This window comes from Gymnoscopelus braueri (genome assembly GCF_963280865.1).
Source record: "Gymnoscopelus braueri genome assembly, chromosome: 18".
NCBI lineage: Eukaryota > Metazoa > Chordata > Actinopteri > Myctophiformes > Myctophidae > Gymnoscopelus > Gymnoscopelus braueri.
This window is the reverse complement of record NC_137618.1, coordinates 37,977,857-37,998,816: the sequence shown is the minus strand read 5'-3', so window position 1 is coordinate 37,998,816 and position 20,960 is coordinate 37,977,857. Positions and strand designations below refer to the sequence as shown.

The 20,960-nt window shown below is 44.1% G+C and overlaps 1 protein-coding gene across 2 annotated transcripts in view; it reads right to left on the bottom strand.

Annotated features, from left to right (window-relative positions):
* sema5ba (sema domain, seven thrombospondin repeats (type 1 and type 1-like), transmembrane domain (TM) and short cytoplasmic domain, (semaphorin) 5Ba) overlaps positions 1 to 20,960 on the bottom strand; it is a 227,406-nt gene that overhangs the window by 11,102 nt on the left and 195,344 nt on the right. Inside the window, exons 17-21 of one of the 2 annotated variants that reach the window (XM_080456598.1) lie at positions 19,269 to 19,494; positions 7,287 to 7,499; positions 3,841 to 4,011; positions 2,134 to 2,208; positions 1,248 to 1,385 (exon numbers count right to left, since the gene is read on the bottom strand). In XM_080456598.1, the coding sequence (XP_080312724.1) occupies positions 1,248 to 1,385; positions 2,134 to 2,208; positions 3,841 to 4,011; positions 7,287 to 7,499; positions 19,269 to 19,494 (823 nt within the window). The remainder of the gene's footprint in view (positions 1 to 1,247; positions 1,386 to 2,133; positions 2,209 to 3,840; positions 4,012 to 7,286; positions 7,500 to 19,268; positions 19,495 to 20,960) is intronic. The other variant, XM_080456599.1, reaches the window with a different exon arrangement.

The following is a 20,960-nucleotide window of genomic DNA, read 5'->3' as shown; positions in this document are numbered from 1 at the left end:
CGTTTTCCAGCCGGATGACGTCATTTTCGCGGGAAGGGCGCCCCACCACACTTTCAATAGAAAATATAATAGAAAAGTATTTCGGGGGTGAAATTCATGGAGTGGGTGTTGTGAAACATTTGCCACTCACAAAAGATATACAATTTAACTTTAGTTTTTTTGAAAAAGTTACCTAGTATAGCTTTAAGCCTTGAGGCTGTTTACACAGGAAGTGTTTTAAAAAGTAAAGTTTGAGAGAAGATGTGGTGTTTTGAAGCAACGAAAACACAAACTTGATACATTTTTGATATACTGTAGTTTAGTTGCTAATCCCTGCCCCCTATTTTCTTCAATTCATCAAGGATTCTCTTTGTTTTTGGATGGTTCAATCACTGTGAAGGAATGCGACACAAACAGAAATTCTCCATGAATTCAAGGCTTCACGGGGTGAGTAATTGATTGAAAACAAGTCATCTGGGGGGGTGCAATATTCGTTTAAATAAGTAAAAAAGGAGGAAGTTTTTGATCATTAGAAAGGAGGTTTAATGCCTGTGTGTGTGTGTGTGTGTGTGTGTGTGTGTGTGTGTGTGTGTGTGTGTGTGTGTGTGTGTGTGTGTGTGTGCGTGTGAGTGTGCGTGCGTGCGTGTGCGTGTGCGTGTGCGTGTGCGTGTGCGTGTGTGTGCGTGCAGCCAGTGGTGGAAAAAGTACTCAAATTCTTTACTTAAGCAAAAGTACCAATACTGCAATATAAAAAGACAAAAGTATTGGCATCAAAATGTACTTAAAGTACCAAAAGTAAAAGTACTAAATATTTGAAAATAGCAGATCTACAAGCTCACAACGCGTCGCATCGCGACGCGTTGTGAGCTTGTAGATCGGCTATTTTCAAATAGCCTATGTATAAAATAGGGTTAAAGTGGTTAATGTATGTTTCATTATATCATGATTTATATCTGAAGAGTAACTAGTAACTAAAGTTTTCAAATAAATGTAGTGGAGTAAAAGTACAATATTTGCCTCTGAGATGTAGTGGAGTAGAAGTAAAAGTATTGGAAATTGGAAATACTCAAGTAAAGTACAAGTACCTCAAAATCGTACTTAAGTACAGTACTTAAGTAAATGTACTTTGTTACTTTCCACCACTGCGTGCAGCCAAGTACGCATACGTCCATGCGTTTGCGTACATGACAATGGCGAACGTGCTGAGAACGATAAAGACTTGCACAGAGGGTGACAGAGGGAACCCAGCGTGTGTCTAACTGACTAACCAGGTATCTCGTTACAGTCCCGGCGCTGAGTGGCGTTCCCCGCGCAGGGGGCGGAGCCCTGGGAGCCACACAGCCGGCTGCGCATCTGCAGTCCTGAGTCATCACAGGCCGACCACAGAGACCAGGCCATCCAGCCACCTGGATGACACACACACACACACACACACGCACACACACGCACACACACGCACACACGCACGCGCACGCACACACACACACACACACACACACACACACACACACACACAGGGGAAATACAAAAGTCACACAGACACATATCGAGTCAGTGCAAAGCCAGACACCCATGAACCCCCCTCCCCCGACACCACAACCTAGAACTCAGACAGTATGAAACCCCTGGAAACACACAACTCGGCCACCCAAGCTGTAAACACATGAGACGAAGGGGGCCCCGTGGCCAACAAACAGTCCTGGCCAGCTATAACACAGTATACAAGCACGACACCACCGAGCGCTGGCTTGTTGTGAGGTAAAAACAGCGTCGGGTGGATAAACCCGTGGAGAGTTTGTTTAGTGCATAGTGGAGATATTTGTCTCCCGAGCCAAGCTTTAGTGTTGTATCCCCCCGCAGCAGGCTGCCTGAGCGGTAAACAAAGGCTGCTTCCCAAGAGTAAAGAAAAAAACACACCAAAAAAAGTCCTAATTCTACGTTCAAATCGTGCACCAGCTGCACTCTTTGGAATTGGACTTGAGTGAGCACAGGCCGGCTGAATGGAAAGAAGAAAGACGGTTCCAATATCCAAGGTGTTTTAGACAGCACTTTTTTTTTTATTAGTAGAAGCAGGAGAAGATTTTTCTTTTTAATTAGTTTCTTTCTTGGGGGGGTTATTGTTTTATTATTTTTTACGAGGCCCAACTCCTTTACCTTTCCTATCAGTCTGGAACTCACTGACAGGCTGCCAAGTCTCCACCATCTGCTCACCTTTCACCACACACCCATCTTAAAAAACACACACATGCCCCGTCTCAAACCCCGCCGGCGTTTCAATGCACACTTTAATTGCCCCATTCATTTCCATTTATTTGTGTCACCGCCGCCGCCGTCGACCCGCGTTATTCGGCCGTGGAGTCGGGGGGCCTCTGGGGACTTCCTCTTTAGCATTCTGTCCCGTCGGTCCCCTTCCTGCCGTCCTCTGTTGTTGTTACTGCAGGACTCTTTTAATCAAACCATCTGTGACAGCGGCATCAGATAGACTGACTGACAGGGCCGCAGGCCGCTCGGCAAATTACACATGCAACTGGCAGGGTGGGGGGTGTTGGGTAGGGGCTGAGCAGCTAAAAAGGACCCTGATAGGTGCAACCGACGGCGTGGCCCGTCAATAACCCATTAAGACCGGGAACGCATCTGTGTCATTTTAAGATTTATTTTTCATTCAAAAATAGCAGATCTACAAGCTCATACGCGCTTGTAGATCTGCTATTTTTGAAAAATCGTGAAAATATATATTTTAAAGCGAACATTTGTAATTCAAATCTTTGCTTCTGGGGGGGTCCCTGGAACAAAAGATTTTGAGATGGGGGTCCGCGGCCAAAAACGTATAATTTTGGGGGTCCTTGACATGAAAAAGTTTGAGAACCACTGATATAGCGACATAAGTTTTTTTCAAAAAACTGTTAGGATTCAGAAGACATTTGTAGAATCCCCAAAAGCAAAGATTTGTGTTACAAATGTTTGCTTTAAAAAAAAATATATATATTCAAAGATTTGCACAAATCTTCCACAATAAATTTCTTTTTTGCAGATCTACAAGCTCATAGCCGCTTGAATATCTGCTATTTTTTTTATAGCCAAAGAAACCGAAAATGCTGAGTTCCCGGTCCTAATGGGATAAATGAGCAGCGGGGTCGTTAGCACACAAGACAGTCAATCCATGCGGGGCCCCGCGTCAAACAGGGAAAACATTAACCTGATGAGGGGGTCTGATTAGCATCAGGACAGAAAAAGGCAGAGAAAAGCCAAACAGAAAGCCATTTACCTTTCTTTTGTCTGTAATTAGAGACAGGCTGACTGTGAGCATTATGTCGCCTGTGAGTGACAGTCGAGCTAATTTGAAATGAACGGCGGCTTCGGGAGGGAAGAAGGTTAAGGGGAAACAACCGTTTGAATCTGGCATCTCATTCCTCTTCTGGAGTCAGAATTAATAGTGTATGTGCGTGTTGTGTGTGTGCGTACAAACACACATACTGCAGGTGCACGAAAACACGCAACAGCACGGTATTGGAACCTGTTCAAAGGGGGTTATATAGTGCTCAGCTCAGCACACTGCTCTCAACGCCCCTGGCTCTGTTCACACAGCAGGAGACCAGGGGAGGCAGCAGGGAAATGACATCATAAAAAGACACTTCTTCTCCTTCCATGACTCAGTGCTTAATTAATTAGAAAAGGGACATCAGAGAGGAGAGACAGAGAACAGAGGATGATACTGAAAGGGCAGCTTGCGGGGGCGGGGGGCTCGGTTGATTGGCTGGGCAAATACCACCGGCAGTGGTGTCATGTTCATTCGCGGGCGCAGCGCGCGTGTGTGTGTGAGCACGCGTGTGTGAGCACGCGTGTGTGCGTGCGTAGGCTCACCATCACAGGTGTGTGTGTTGCACAGAGCCTCCTCAGTGTGGAGTCCTATACAGATGTCTCCTCCATTGGCGGGGGTGGGGTTGTTGCAGGAGCGGGTCCGTTGGTAGTGACCGCCTCCACAGCCCACCGAACACTGGGACCAAGATGACCAGCATGACCAGGCGCCGGTAACTACCACACACACGCACACACACACACACACACACGCACAAAAAGGAAATAAAAAACATCCAATGATTTACATTAATCCTTACATTAAAAACATGATGCTCAGGATTAATACAAGTCTGACTGACTGACTGACTGACTGACTGGATGGATGGATGGATGGATGTCCCTCATGGAGCTACTTGCGGATTATACTAGGGTCAGTCCACCCTAGGTGGACACGCACTGACCTTTTGCACCTTAATCCCATGTATAACGCACTGACTTTTTTGTCTTTTTTATTGTGCTTTTTTTTTCTCTAAGCACCTTAACGTCCATATGTATATCATGCACAGTATAAGTATAACATGCACAGTATACATACATTGCTGCTATGCTCAGGCACCTTAGTTTTTTATTATCTCAGGTACTTTGTAAATATGTAGATAACTTGTCTGGCCTTCTGTTGCTCTCTTGTTTTGATCTCCTTCCCACTTGCCCCCCACCCCTCTTCTTCTTCTCCCCCCCCCCCCTCTTCTTTCTATGGAAATTAACGTTGCGATGGGAACGATGTACAAAAACGAATTTCACCCACTTCTTTACCTTGTAAACCTGTGATGTGACAATAAAACTGATTCTGATTCTGATGGATGGATGGATGGATGGATGGATGGATGGATGGATGGATGAATGAATGAATGTCTTTCTGGTTGGTGTCCATGTGATCTCAATGTGGAGGAGAACGTAGGTGGGGCAGAGCTGGTTGCCAGGTAACAATCCCACCCCCCCCCCCCCAGTGATCACTGTTCTGACTGTGGCTTTGAATGACTCAACCACTTGAACCATAGCATCGCTTTTAGTGGGCATGTCATAATAGGCAAACATTTGCCAACAATTTTAGCTGATCTACAAGCTCACAACGGTAGAGGATATTTTTTTTAGGACCAAGGAAGGATAGAGCCCAGGGGGACACCAGTCAACGAAGTATATAGGGTTTAAGTGGTTAATGACTGGATGAGCGATTGACCGGATGACTGCTCTGCAAACAGAACTCACAAATAGAACATGCACATCCAAAAAATATTGGTCAGGTGCAGGACCGTAAAAGATAATCAGAAAAGAGAATTCAAGTTCACACACTGCATAGTAGCTCCCTAAGCAACTGTCTCTGTTATGCTTGGGAGCACATGCCTTCTTCTTCTTCTGTTGTGAGGGTTTACACAGACGGCTGAAAGGAGGGACTCTGGGATAAAGGAATATGTGTGAAAAAGGGTAAAAGATGTGGTGGTACAGTACACGGAGCACATTCTGAAGGGCGAGTACTGTCCAGTTGATACGACCTCTGCCTGCCTGCCTGCCTGCCTGCCTGCCTGCCTGCCTGCCTGCCTGCCTGCCTGTCTGTCTGTCTGCCTGTCTGTCTGTCTGTCTCTCTGTCTGTCTTTTATGTCCCCATGTCCTTTCACTCTCTTGCATTTATTCTCCATCTCCACCCTCTCTCTCACACACGGCACATTCAGAATGACACACACACACACACACACACACACACACACACACACACACACACACACACACACACACACACATGTGCACATGCATGCACGCATGCACACTATTTGTTTAAATCTCCCCCCTCACCTCCATCCCTGTCTTTAATCTCATCACCACTTACAGTATGATCTCATCTCACTAATTTTCTCTTTTGTCATCGTCCTTGTCATCCTCCCTGACAGACACTGGGAGATAGTTGGACATGTGACGTCCATGACTAAACTGCAGATACCTGCAGCCTACAGCAGTGTAATATCTTTGAAACATTTATCTTTTGAAAAATGTTTCAATTTGTTTTAAATTCATGGAAATGTGTTTTTCTTGAGGCGGGGTACAGGGATATTTACTTGCGAGTTGCGACACATAAAATTGGGCCCGTGAAACAGTGGTCAACAGTGTTGTTCCTGGCTCCGGCGTGTCAGGCTAACAGAGACTTTCAACTGACCCCACTATAACCAATGGTAGATCATTTGAATATAACGCTACCGGGGGGATTTGATTAGCAGCCAATGATAAATCATTTATTCATGAGGTGTCGTTCATAAATATTCAAAGTTAGCCTTTAGCACAGATACTGGCCTATTTATAAAGACTGAATGCTCTGCGGGAACGTGCGCGAGTGTGCGTGTGTGCGTGTGTGTGTGTGTGTGTGTGTGTGTGTAGAGATACAGTACGTGTATGCAAATATGCTTGTGTGATATATTTTTTTCACGTGTACAGAGCAGGGTACCGTATTGTGTTTACATTATTAGCCCATGTAAGTGTGTCTCTCACGTAGACGTGTACACGTGTGTGTGTGTGTGTGTGTACATACAGTACCTGTCCTGAGTCCAGTCTAATGAGCGTGGGCTGTCAGTGCATTAGCGCAGCAGGCACAGGTCTGCTTATTATGTTCTGATGAGCAGATTGAAGCAACCTAACGTCAGCGAGCGAAGAACGCACTGCTGCTGCTGCTGCTGCTGTTAGCCATTAGCTAATGGAGATAATGATGCACTCGGTAGTACTGCACACGGCAGCCTCGCAGGTGCTGAATCGCCCTGTATGTGACACTGTGTGTGTGTGTGTGTTCGTAAAAAAAAGAAAGGAAACTCAATTATGTTTAAGTGTTCTTTACACACTTACTGTGTATATGGAGTTTGAAAAAAAAGCTTAATTGAACTGTTGTGCAAGTTTTTTTTGTGTGTGTGGTTAAAAAGGAGCATGTGTACACTTTAGGCATGTATTATATACATGTACTGTATATAAAGTATATGTATTTTATATACATATACCCAGTGTTGGGTAACATTACTTTTAAAAGTAACTTGTTACGTTACAGGATTACTGCCATCAAAAAGTATTCTGTTACGTAATACGTTACAGGATTACCTTCTGAGAAAAGTAACTTGTTAGATTATTTTTGCGCGTTGTGGAGCTGTGCTGGGCTTCACCAAGGCTAATTTGCATTGACGTGACATGACCTTTCACCAATAAATCCAAAAATAGTGTGAATACTTCCACGACCGTACTAAAGGGCAACCTCTGTCTTCTTTCAATCTCTATGTCGCACACGTGCAACAAATGAATGTAAACAAGACCAGTAATAACGTCAGCCGCGTGTCACACCAAAAGCGGTGACACACAGACACACGCGCGCGCGCGCACACACACACACACACACACACCCACACCCACACCCACACACACACACACACACACACACAGTTTGCAGTACTGCAAGCAGACATGTACTGTATTTTTGCTCTCACCAGGGCAGGCCTGTATGTTGCAGTCTTGGTACTCTATGGGGGAGCCGCGGCAGGACACAGGGGAGCTCTTGCCCTCCGCTGTGGAGCAGGTGCGCCGGCGCGTCCGGTATCCCTTGGCACAGGTCTGAGAACAGCTAGACCAGGTCTCCCACTGAGACCAGCCAGCCCCTGCAACTCTCACCACTGGAGTCTTCAGTAGGTCCTCAACCAGAGCTGCAGTATGGGGAAAAGAAAGGGTTAACCAGCTATAATACAGGGTTTCTATCAATATTTTTTTTAAAGGAAAGAATACGAGAAATGTGTTGATGCAATAAAATTTTATATACATATTCAAACAGATTCATTAACACATTTTCATGCCTGTTGACATGGGTTCAACCGGCATACAGAACTGAAACAATTCTCTCTGTCTTGACAGTTCCCTCCCTCTCTCTTTCCAACCTCAAGTCGTCTCTTTGTTGTTTCTCTTAACCACCTGGTATCCCTATTTTGGGCATGCCATTATTTCCAAGAATGTCCAAAAATGCCCCAGGAAATCCCATTGTTCTGCGGTGAAGAGACCCATACATACTGTATATCCGTATATGGGACTTTCCCTAGAAAGGAATACTCTACTGTATATGGGCCATGCCAATGATGCCACCAAATGTGAACAGGTCATTGTAACAGTGGTAAAGGTAACATTAGGCTATAAGAGTCGGAGTTTACTCAAGAATCTGTTCTAACTACCTTTTACAGAGTCTGTATTGATTGATTGATTGATTGAATATTTTATTGGGCAAAAAATGTGAAACAGCACAGTTACATTTATTTTTTTTACGATTTGTACTTTATTTTTCATCTTTTTTGACAAACATACAGGATTTTTTTTTCAACTTTGATGCAAGGATATTTAGACAAGACATACAATAAACACAATAACAATCATATTCAAATATCGACACTGCTGGTAATTAAACGAGACAAGACATACCATACACAAAATACAAATAAACACACCTTGAAACCATAAAGACATAAAAACATAAAAACTTTAAAGAAAAGAGAAATCAAAAATACAGCGCACTAAAGCATACCACCCGCAGTCCACCCCAGTCCTACCCCCGACAAATCTAACCCAAGTTACTTTCTGGTTATTGAAGCTCACTGAGCCGGAAACGTCATCCTAGACCCATAGAGTGTAGATGATAATGTCCCCATTTTAAATCATATTTATCCATCCTGTTGAGCAATCTATAAGACAATCTTTCATATGCGGCCAGTTGACCCAAGGAAGTAAACCACAGAGAAGGAGCCGGTGCGGATGGGTCCTTCCAGGCCCTTACCACCAGTCTCCTGCCTAGCATAAGGGCCGTTTGAATCCACTCAGCCAAGGCGGGCGAAACAGTTCTTAAAGTGGACGGGTCGCCCAGGATAAAGAGCCTGGGTGAGAAGGGGATAACTAACCCTGTCATCCTCTCTAGCTTCACATGTATAGCAGCCCAATAGACCTGGATTTTTGGACAACTCCACAGAATATGCATTAAAGTACCATCTCTATCCTGACACCTCCAACACTCCGGGCTCTCGATAAGGCCCACTCTAAATAGTCTTGACGGGGTCCAATAAATCCTATTTATAATTTTAAATTGAATCAATCTCGTACGCAGCTCTCTAGACATTTTCTTGCCGTTCCTAAGGATTTTAGCCCATTCCTCGTCTGAAATTGAAACACCAAGGTCCCTTTCCCAAGGTGTTTTAGACACCATCATGTTAGAGTCAGAGACCTCCAGGAGCATGGCATAGTATGTGGAAGCCTCATGCCCCTGTCCGAAGATTCTAAGGATCATCTCCACCTTTTCAATCTTGGGGGGGCCTACAGTGAGAGATCCAAAGGTCTTAACCAGAAGATGCCGTAGTTGCAAATATTGCCAAAAGTGGCCATTGGGCAGGTCAAATTCTGTCTTGAGTTCTTCGAAGGATTTTAGAGTGTTTTCCTGGTATAAATCTCCTAATATTGTAATTCCCCGTTGAGACCATGCTTCCCAATGAAAAGGCTCTTTCCCTATACAGAGTTTAGGATTATGCCATATTCCAGCCGCCGAGTGGAGAAACGGATTGAATTTAAACATGCGGGATATCGTCTTCCAAACCCAATGAATATGAGACACAATTGGATGGGAACGACTAATTGAGTCTAGTTTGGTTGAAAGACAGTCGATAGGTCTGACAGGTGCACATAGTGCGCTCTCCAAACTAAACCATGGCGGAGCCCTTTCCGGCGGGAGAGACCACTGTACCATATGTCTCATGGTAAATGCATAGTGGTAAAGTAGGAGATTAGGTACACCCAAGCCACCTTTATCCACTGGCCTCTGGAGTTTTTTCAGTTTCATTCTGGGGCGTTTGTTGTTCCACAGGAATTTACTACAAATTTGATCAAATTGTTTGAAATATTGTAGTGGGATTTTAACCGGAAGGGCCTGGAGTAGATAATTGAGTCTTGGAACACAGTTCATTTTAATAATGTTCGCCTTTCCCCACATTGATAGAAACAATGGAGACCATCTCTCTACATCGGTTCGTAGTTTATCCAGAATTGGGTCAAAGTTCGTCTTCACTAGATCGACCAATTTAGGAGGGAAGGTTATGCCTAGATACTTTAGTCCCTTTTTGGGCCATTCAAAGGAGCCGGTCTGAAATAGTGTTTTAGGACAGTAAGACGTGAGTGGTAGGGCCTCCGATTTTGACCAGTTCACCTTGTACCCTGATATGGAAGAGAAAGTGTCAATAATATTAAGCAAAGCGGGGAGGGAGCGCTCCGGGTCGGAGACAAACAAAAGTATGTCATCGGCATACAACATCAATTTATGACACTTATCACCTAATGTGATGCCTGGGAATGCCCGATCTTTGCGAATTGCGGCCGCCAAGGGCTCCAGGGCGACGGCGAAGAGTAAGGGCGAGGCCGGATCTCCCTGCCTTGTCCCCCTTCCCAACCGAAACGGCGCGGATATGAGACCATTGGTCATTACTGATGCAGTAGGATGAGTATAAATAAGTCCGATCCACTTAATAAAGTTCTTACTGAAGCCGAAACTTCCCAGGGCAGAGAGCAAGTACTGCCATTCAACCCTGTCGAATGCCTTTTCTGCGTCTAAAGAAATGGCCGCCAAAGGGGCGGAGTCTTCCTGAGTGGCCCACATAATATCAACCAAACGCCTTACATTATCTGACGAGGAGCGGGATCGTATAAAGCCCACCTGATCCGGATGAATCAATGATGTAATGACCTTGTCCAGACGGTTAGCTAGTATCTTTGACAAAATTTTACTGTCACATGAGGTTAAGCTAATTGGCCTATAGTTCTTACAGTCTAAGGGGTCCCGCCCTTCTTTTGGGATGAGTGTAATAACCGCTTCGGTTAAAGAGGGAGGGAGATGTCCTTTTTCAAAAGCCTCGTTATATGTTCTTAATAGTAGCGGTGCTAGTTCCTCTGTGTATGCCTTGTAAAATTCTGAGGTAAAGCCGTCCAAGCCCGGGGCCTTGCTAGTGGGTAGCATCCTAATAACTTCCATTATCTCTCCCTCAGTAATGGGCAGGTCAAGACCTTTAACCTGATCCTCAGAAAGCCTCGGTAAGTCAAGGGTGGAAAGAAAAGTGGTTATCTCCTCTCCGCCAACTTCCGTCTCGGAGGTATATAGGTGGTTATAAAACTCCCGAAACTCTGAATTAATCTCCCTTGGATCAGCTACAAGACGACCATCCCCTCCCCTAATGACGGGGATTGCGCTCATTGCCTCCCTCTGTTTTATGTATCTAGCGAGTAATCTCCCGGCCTTGTCCCCTTCTTCAAAATATTTCTGTCTCGCCCTAAATAGGGAGAATTCTGCCCTCTGGGTCATAATTAAATTATAGTCGTATTTTAGCTTGGTTAGGGTTGTCAAATTTTCTGAGGACACACTACTTTTGAGTTTCTCTTCTGCAATGCCAATTTTCTTTTCTAACTCCTGTAGTTTAGCTACATTTTGTTTTTTCTTAAACGATGCATGTTGAATTATATAACCTCTCAAAAAACTTTTCAAAGCTTCCCACGCTATTCCTGCCGATGGCGCTGTTGGCACATTAGTGTCGATATACAAATTGATTTGAGCTCTCAGTGATTCCTTGAAGGTCTCATCCAACAGTAAGCTAGAGTTGAGTCTCCACCTAGATGTTCTTTCTGGCCTACGAAATGACGTCACATTCAAATAAATTGGGCTATGATCTGAAATGATTCTATTGCCGATTTCAGCTGACAAGACAGAGGACACCAATGACTGTGAGACCAAAAAATAATCGATTCTGCTAAAGGAGCCATGGGGAGGGCTAAAGAAGGTGTAGTCTCTAGTTGTAGGGTTCTGTATGCGCCAAATATCTACCAGACCCAGGTCCTTTGTCATGTCTACTAATGCGCCCTGTGCCCTGGATGACCTAACCAGTGTAGAACTACGGTCCGTGACTTTGTCCATGACCTCGTTTAGATCAGAACCCAAGATAATCGGATGATCCCCCATCGCACTCAGCATCCTCTCAAGGACGCCAAAAAACGAGGGGTCATCAACGTTTGGTGCGTACACATTAGCCAGAATAACACTATTGCCCTGAATCTGACAAAGCATAACCAGAATTCTCCCATCCTCATCTGTGCTTTCTTTAAGGCATTTAAATTGCAAGTGCTTACTAATCAAAGTCACCACACCTCTGCTCTTACTGTTGCCACATGCGGCTCCAACAAACCCCACCCAGTCTCTACAAAGCTTCTTAGTTTCCTGTTCTACCAAGTGGGTCTCCTGCATAAACACTATGTCACATTTCTTAGCTTTGATGAAGGCTAAGACCTTCTTCCTCTTGATCACATCATTAAGACCTCTGACGTTCCAGCTCATAAGCCTCAACCCTGCGTTAGTGCCTGACATGATGTCTGTTGGATAACACCAAGGCCAAACTGCAGCTTCCCTACTCTGTGCACACAAAACAAACACATATGAGCATCACTGTGAAACATATACTCCTCACAACAAAAAACGTAAAAACCACGAAGAACAAAAATACGCCTGAAAAAGCAGACGCTTCCCCTACCCTTAGCTTGGTCCGTGATCCTCTAACTAACGGCTGCAGAAACCCTATCCCACCCACACCCACCCCCCATCCGCTACTCCAAAACCAGTATGCCGGAGTGGGGACAAAATATCCCCATCCCCGTAGTATAAGTAAACAATATAGCAAGGAACTTCTATAAAACAGTGCAGCAGGCACAGCGGCCATGGTATTGACAAAACAGAGTGGTATTAACATTACCAATAAAAACATCGAAAACCTGGTTCTAAGTTATTCAAGCCCATCCTTGAGTAATACCAAAAATAGAAAAAATGCAGTGACATGGGATTTCGTATGAAAAATAAAAATAGAAATAAAACAATTGCAATGCCCTCGAGCCCCCTTAGTCCCCACATATCCCCCCCCCCTCCTCTAACTACACAATATGATGTTAAGATATGCATTCTTCCACAATATAAATATAAAGATTTGTTGTTGATGTGTAAGACATTAAGTACAGGATTTTTTTAGAAAAACAATTAGAAACGAAAACCTTTGGCCTTTAACACTGAGCATTCCATTCAAGCAAACATACAAAAAAGATTTTTTAAGAATAAAAAAGATATGGAAAAGAAAAGAAAAACAACATCCACAAGACAGTAAAAACCTTTTGGAATTAAAACATCAATTGTCTGACCGTTTCTAATAAGCCTGTGCATACATGCCCATTCACACACAAACCCAGAGACTCCAGTGTGTATTTATCTCCCTTCTTAACAAACACACTAACCAAACTCCACTCACACGTCCACACATTTATCACACATGAACCCCCCCCCACCCCCCACCCCCCACCCCACTCGCGTTCTCAGTTAAGCAGAAATGTCAAGAAGTATTCCTCCCCCATACTCACACACCCCCCCCACACACACACACACACGCAGACACACAGGCAGACACACACACACACACACACACACACACACACACACACACACACACACACACACACACACCACACAAAACAGCGCATGACGTCACAGCTTACTCCAGGGAGCAGCACGACAGAGGAAGGGGAGAGAAGAAAAAAGGAGAGAGGCTAAAACAAAACAAAAAAGCACGGTTAGCGCCTTTGAGTCTCACTCCACAATGAGGGTTACAAATGAGAGTCCTACGTCCTGAACATCAATAAAGTAAAAAATTGCTCTGTGAACAGTGCTCCTCCATACTAATTAACCCTCTTTCTTTTATACATCGGTACAAAATACAAATCCCTCACGTTATCACATTTTTTTTAAAATGAAAACAAAACGGGCTTCGTTACAACCACTTTCTGGTTTCACCATGAAAAAGTACAATTGACTAAATAATAAAATAAATGAAATAGTTATTTAAATAAACCGTAACCTAGTTACTTCGGGCACAATGGAGCAATACTAAATCAGAACAGATTCGATCCAAGTTTAGGAGCAAGACACGAAAAATAAATAAATAAGTAAAATACAGAAGCCTCATATAAACCATAACCTAGTTACTTTGAGTGCAATAAAGCAAAAAACTGAAACACGACAATCAGACCCAGTCCTGGTTTGAAAGTAAAAGTTAAATAAATATTACAAAAATAGTCATTTAAATAAACCGTAACCTAGTTATTTTGGGCACTGTGGTGCAAAACTAAAACAGAACCGACTCAATCCAGGCTTAAAGGGGAAATCCACCCATTTTCAATATTTAACTATGTCATTAATATAGCATAAAGGAGTTGTGTGGAAATAAGATTTTTTTTTTTAAAAAAATAACATTGCAAAAAAATTTAACATTGCAAAAAAATTTACATTGCAAATTACACCATGATGAGTCATCACAGTGTAATTTGCAATGTTAATTTTTTTGCAATGTTAAATTTTTTTGCAATGTTAATTTTTTTTTAATTTTTTTCTTATTTCCACACAACTCCTTTATGCTATATTAATGACATAGTTAAATATTGAAAATGGGTGGATTTCCCCTTTAAGAAGAGCACGGCAAAAAATTAAATAAAATACAAACTCCTCAAATAACCCATAACCTAGTTACTTTGAGTACATTGAGGCAAAAACTGAAACGAAACAGACTCAGTCCAGGTTTAAGAGTCCAAATGTAGAATACACACGGCTAAACTTATCAGATGACATGAAGGTACAACGTTACCCGAGAGAATGTATGTAGGCCAGGGCGTCTGAGGCGTCTTCGAACCGGCGCTGGCCCTGCGCCGAGCGAACAACCAGAACCGCGGGGTAATTCAGAGTAAAGCGAATGTTCTTCTCGTGCAGAACCCGCTTACATTCTTTAAACTGCCCACGCCGTTCGCTGATCATCTTCGAGTAGTCAGGAAAGACCATTATGCGGTGACCATCCCACATGACGTTCCCCATCTTGCGTGCTGCGTCGGCGACTCGGTTCCGATCCTGAAACCTCAGGAACCTGGCGATGATGGTTCTCCCCGCCGCGGATTGGTTGGCACCAGCCCCTCCACGCACGGCACCTAGACGATGGGCCCTCTGGAACTCCAAGCCGATCGGGAATTCTACCTTCAGAACCGCCGGTAGAACCTCACACAGGAACGCAATGGTATCATTTCCTTCACACGCCTCCGGGAAGCCCACAAAGCGTAAATTTTCTCTCCTCCCGTAATTGTCAATCTCGTCGATTCTTAGCCGCATAGCCTCGACCTCCGCTGCAGCAGCGATCGGAACCGCACGCATCTCACCCACCGCCACGTCCAGAAATTCCACACGGGCCTCAACCTGGGTTATGCGGTTAGCCATGACTGCTAGCTTGTTGTCTGTAGCCCGCGTCGTTACTCCTATCTCCTCCAGCTTTTTGTCATGAGCCTCTGATTTGGCCAGGATTAAAGCAGTGAGTTTGGCGAATTCCCTAGCCACCTCACCAGATAGAGAGCTGGGGCCGAGTTCCCCGTGATCACTGGATGAATGAGACGGGGCCGGCGATGCCGGATTACTCGACGCCGGATTACTCTGAGCGTTGCCGGTGTTAGCATTAGCAGTGTCGCTAGCCGACGCGCCGCCACCACGTGTGCTGGTAGTGCTTGGTTTCGACACATAAGTAGAATTTCTGGTATTTTTCGACATTGCTGTACCCTACTGCACCTTTTTTCCAAATAAGTCCAAACGAATTCGAGTTCCCTACTATAGAATATAGCGGATAGTGACTTAGGCGCGAGAGACGATCTCCTTACGCAGCCATCTTGTTCGAACACATCACGTGACTCAGCACAGTTACATTTAAAATACTTTGTCGAAAAGGTCCGTTCAAAAAAGTCCTTGCGGTCTTGTTTCCATTGAGGTCCTTGGTATTCAATTCATAGTCATATATAGTGGCACCAACATTTCAATTAATTTCAGTTAATAGGAGATATCTTTATATCTGGGACCTGGCAACAACGGAACGAGCTGATTTACATGTCTCTATCCGGACACCTCTGAACCGTTACTGCTACCCCTAACTCTAACAAAATCACTGTTCCTCCCCAACGTTTTTGTCCTTCGCAAGCCAGGATATAAAGTGACCAACCAGCGCTTGACCTGAGAGATTGGTATCGCTGCCAGGGAAAGGATATGCCATCGAGACAGCACATTACCTCCAAACGTGGAGGACGAAGCGGATGATTTCCTACTCCGCTCGTCACCAAGACTACAGGATCAGGAGTGAGATGAAATGCACCCAGAGAGATCTGGACGATTTCAGGCAAGGGTTTTGTCAAGGTATGGAACGTATGGAAAACATACTTCGGAGCCTTAAGCCAACGCCAAACCCTACCCAACCTGCCCAAGAGGTGGCTGAGGTTATTGTTAATGCATCAACAGATGCAGTAGAAGATAGTCTTGTCTGCTCTGCTCCACAATGGAGGAGCCGGGAGTATGCGACTTCTACCCCAAGGCCTGGATCTGGTTCAGAGGAATCGGATGACGAAACTGATATATACCAAGATGTACCTCGTGGCCCTTTATGCCAAGCATCGCACCCAAGAGGTAATGCACATGATGTGCTAGAAAAACTGATGGATAACCACCAACAAACTACCTTTCCTCCTACAGTAGATCTATGACATTTAAGAGAAACGCATTAAAGTTCACAGACTGGTTGAGCGATTTCGTAAGGAATATCGCCGACAAAACTAACCAAGCTGAGGAAAAGTTAGCTTACCTGGAACAGTATACAACTGGCAAGGCAAGTTGCATAGCTAGAGCCTGTCAAAACATGGATTCCCTCTCCAGAGGGTATAAGAAGGTCATACAATTACTAACAGAACAATTTGGATCCACAACTGCTATCTCTAAGGCTGTGTATATGAAAGGGTTAGGAGACGATCATCAAGCCTTAAGTGCCTATACAGTACGTTGTTCCTGGTCGTTTGTCAGAGCTGTGAGACAGCTCAGCGAGTCCTAGATTATCCAAACACCTTAGAGTTGGTCATCATGAAACTACCACACTCCCTCGCACAGAAATGGAGACGTCATGCACATGACTACAAGCGTAGGAAAAAAAATGCAAATCTTTGAATTTATATATTTTTTAAAGGGAACATTTGTAACTCAAATCTTTGCTTCTGGGGGGGGTCCCGGAACAAAATATTTTGAGATGGGGGGGTCCGCGGCCAAATACATATCCTTTTGAGTGGTCCTTGACATGAAAAAGTTTGAGCACCATTGATATTATAGCAACATACGTTTTTTTTTTCTTCAAAAGACTGTTAGAATTTAGAAGAGATTTTGTAGAATCGGCCTCAGGTCTTAATGGGTTCATCTCAATGTGTGGCTCTTCCTTGGCGGTGCTGTTCCATCAGGGTGGCAGCACGCTGGAGGAGCCTCCAGGGGATTGACACGGGCAGACAGGTAATCCATTGAGGGGCAGAGGGCAGAGGAAAAGGTAGCAGAGGAGAGCAAAGGGCTGCAACCCTGAATAGTCTTGCCCTTCTCTCTCCCCTCTCTGACGCACTCACGCACTCACACACACACACCCCCACACACACACACACACACACACACACGCACACGCACACGCACACGCACACGCACACGCACACGCACACACACACCACTGGACTGTGACCGTGATCTAACAGACAGAATGTTACGGTCCTGTACACTGTCTGTGTGTGTGTGTGTGTGTGTGTGTGGGGGGGGGGGGGGATACGCAGACGAGCATAAGCTCATCTGCGTGCAAGCGTATGCGCAGGCATGTGCGTGTGACGTATGCGTGTGTGTATGTGCCTGCGCCTTTTGGTCCAGTCGCTTATTTATATTTATCACATTCCTTCCTTCATTCTGAATATTCTCTCATTGAAAACCAACACATGGTTGATTATTATTTCTAAATCCAATCGTGTGGATCTCTATCCACATGGGAATGGTGTGGCTCCAATGTGGACCTTGGACTTCATGTGGCCAGCCTGTGACATCTAGTCATCTATGATGATGTCAGTCGTCTATGACATTATGAAGTATGACTCATCATTTGGGCAATGTTTCAGCCCAATCAGAGCCCCATTGACTTGCGTTATAAAATGACTTCTGTGGCCTACTGGCAGTGTGCACAGGACATATGGCAGACACACAGACTAACGCCCTCTTCCAGACTGCACTGCCTACTATAGAGCCACAAAAAAGGCATTTCTGTTTAATATGAAAGTTAATCAGAGAGAGACAAGAAAGAACCAAGAGCCAAGATATGACAGAGAGTCATGAGCCAGATTCAAACCCATGAATAGTGGCGTCTTGGTTACTCATGAGTACGCAACTTGATTCAAAGCACACATCTTCCGCTCATCCAAAGGGGAATCTCCCCCTAGGATGTGAGATATTAGGCTTCTGGGCTACAGGCAGGGGTACTTTGCTAGTGGCAAATCCACAGAAGACCCTCTGTATGTCCCATAGACCGTAAAAAAGAATGGACAAAGTTACGCCCATAGACTCTACAGACCATAAATGAAGCCTATTTTTCAGCCATTTCAAATCCGCCATCTTTCTAAATCACGTCATATCGTGTCATATCCTATGCAACCGGAAATGAATGCTATTGGTTGGGACCAGAGCGGGGGTGGGGAATGAATGCGATTGGTTGTGTAGCTTGTCAATCAAATCATCACAAGGTAGCTTCTCCTACAGCATACCCTACTTTATCATCAATTTTAAGATAAACGGGACCATAATTTACCAAAACGCACATCATGGTGATGGAAAGAAGACTTTAACTCTTTAACTGCCAGAGTAATAGTGTAATAGTGTTGCGCCACTGCCAGCAAAAACGAGCGATTTGATCAACCTTTGAAAAATCATGGAATATTTTCTGTGAATGCTATCCGCACAGTGATCCCCTCATTACATACACAGGGGTCTTGTAGAATGGGGCAAAACATTAGTTTTTTTTATCCAATAGCGGTAATCCGTTCCATAGTTGAAAATAGCATGTTTTGCCAAAAATATATAGTGTAAAAAGAAAGTACACAGGAGCCGAGATAGAGCATTTTTAAGCAATAAGTTAACCGGGGAGTGAATGGAGCAGCACATCTTCAGATCACGTTATCTCTGGTTCTGTGCGAAAACAATCTATTAAAAAAAACTTTATTTTTAACTGGCTGGGCTATAGCAGATTTTGACGAATTAATTTGTCCATGGCAGTTAATGAGTTAAACTAGCGACTGGAAGCATATAGTATGTATGACAATGTTTATTAAGGTAATAAAAGTCTAAAGTTCAGCAAAAACCCAACCACTTGAATGGAGAGAAATTCTTTCCGACACCAGCAGGGGTAAAACAGCGAGACTACAGGCCATTCATATGAAACTGTCATTTCCTATATAGACTCAATTTACAACTCAGAAGCTGGCCCCTTGGTATATGTCCACCATCACGCGTCTCTTACTGTCAGTCTCGCAGGCGGCCGTGCCGTCGTTGGGGCAGAAGCGCGTCTCCACCTTCCTCCGCCCGATCTGCAGCTCGTGCGGGTCGGCCAGGTGGGCGCGGCACATGTAGCGCACCCGCTGCTCCTGGCGCGCGCCGCCCTGCGTGACGTTGACGGGCATCCACGGGGTCCACGGGGTGTTCCGCTTCACCTCCGGACAGGGCTCCAGGTTGCAGGCTTTGTATTCCTGCAATAGTGGAGCGATATAGAGAGTTGCTCAATATCCAGTAGTGTAACTAAGTGCAAGTACTGACTTATGAGGAATTTTTACTTTACTGGAGTATTTCCCATTTTCAATACTTTTACTTCTACTCCACTACTTCTCATAGGCAAATCTTGTACTTTTACTCTACTTATTTGACAGCTTACTTTGCAGATTTAGATTATTATCACAAAAAATACATTAACCACTTCAGTCCTATAAATATTTCGGCCATTTGAAAATAGCCGATCACAATGCGTCGCGATGCGACGCATTGTGAGCTTGTAGATCAGCTATTTTCAAAATATTTGTATACATTATGAACTTGTGAAATGGGACATTCTGCACAATGAGTACTTTTACTTTTGGTACTTTAAGTACATTTTGATGCCAATGCTTTTGTACTTTTACTCAATAAAATTTAGATTTCCGGACTTTTACTTGTAACAGAGTATTTGATACTTTTACTTAAGTAAAAGATGCGAGTACTTTTTCCACCACTGTTAATATCTTTCTGTTATTCATGAAATACGTCGATGTCATAAAATCATAATGGCTCTTCCTTGTTGTCTCGCCTGTTTTCATATTCAGTTAGGCTGGGGATCTGTGCTGGTTCCTGCTATGATACTAACACATTTATTATTCATCTTCTATCATTAATTGTAAGACACCGCAGCAGCAGCGGTATACTTATCCGTCTCGTTCTATACACTAACGCATCATGAAAAGCCATGAATTAGTCATTGTTCTTCTCCTGAGTTCACACAACAATCTCAGGATGCTAGTCTGGTAGCGTCCAAGCAAACAATATAAACCAAGCTTAATATAATCACTCTACAGAACCTTGCTATTGTATGCCTTGGCTCCACTAAATCCCACATCAACTGCCTGTCCATCGCTCTGCCTGGTGTTTGAGTGGACTCTGTTGGTTTCCTACATTAATCTGTTTGCCTGTGGTTCTCTGAGTTTTGAACTGTTGCTGCTCCCTAAACTCTGGATAAACATTCATGAATCAACAACAGAAACCACAGCAGGTACGGAAGGGGCAATAGCTTCCATAGCTTAACCACTTAAATCCTATTTTGACCATGCAGAGTTCCTTAATACCAGGGATTTATACTTGGTCCCCTCCCTTTTTCCCCTCTACACCAAATCAGATTTACAAGCTCACAACACGTAGTGAGCTTGTAGATCTGCCATTTAAACCAAAAATGTGCCTATTTTCGAGTGTTTGCCTATTATGACATGGCTAGAATGGGGGCACTAGGATTCATGTGGTTAAACAATCACAAATCCACGAAACCATTTTTGTTTTGCACACAAAAAATGTTAATAAATCTGATATTATCTGGAATTTAGCAGATGGAAATTAGATGGGATGAAAAAACAAACTATGAGCCATTTGGTGTCAGAAGATAGATTGGAGATAAACTGAGAGATGAGACTCTTCT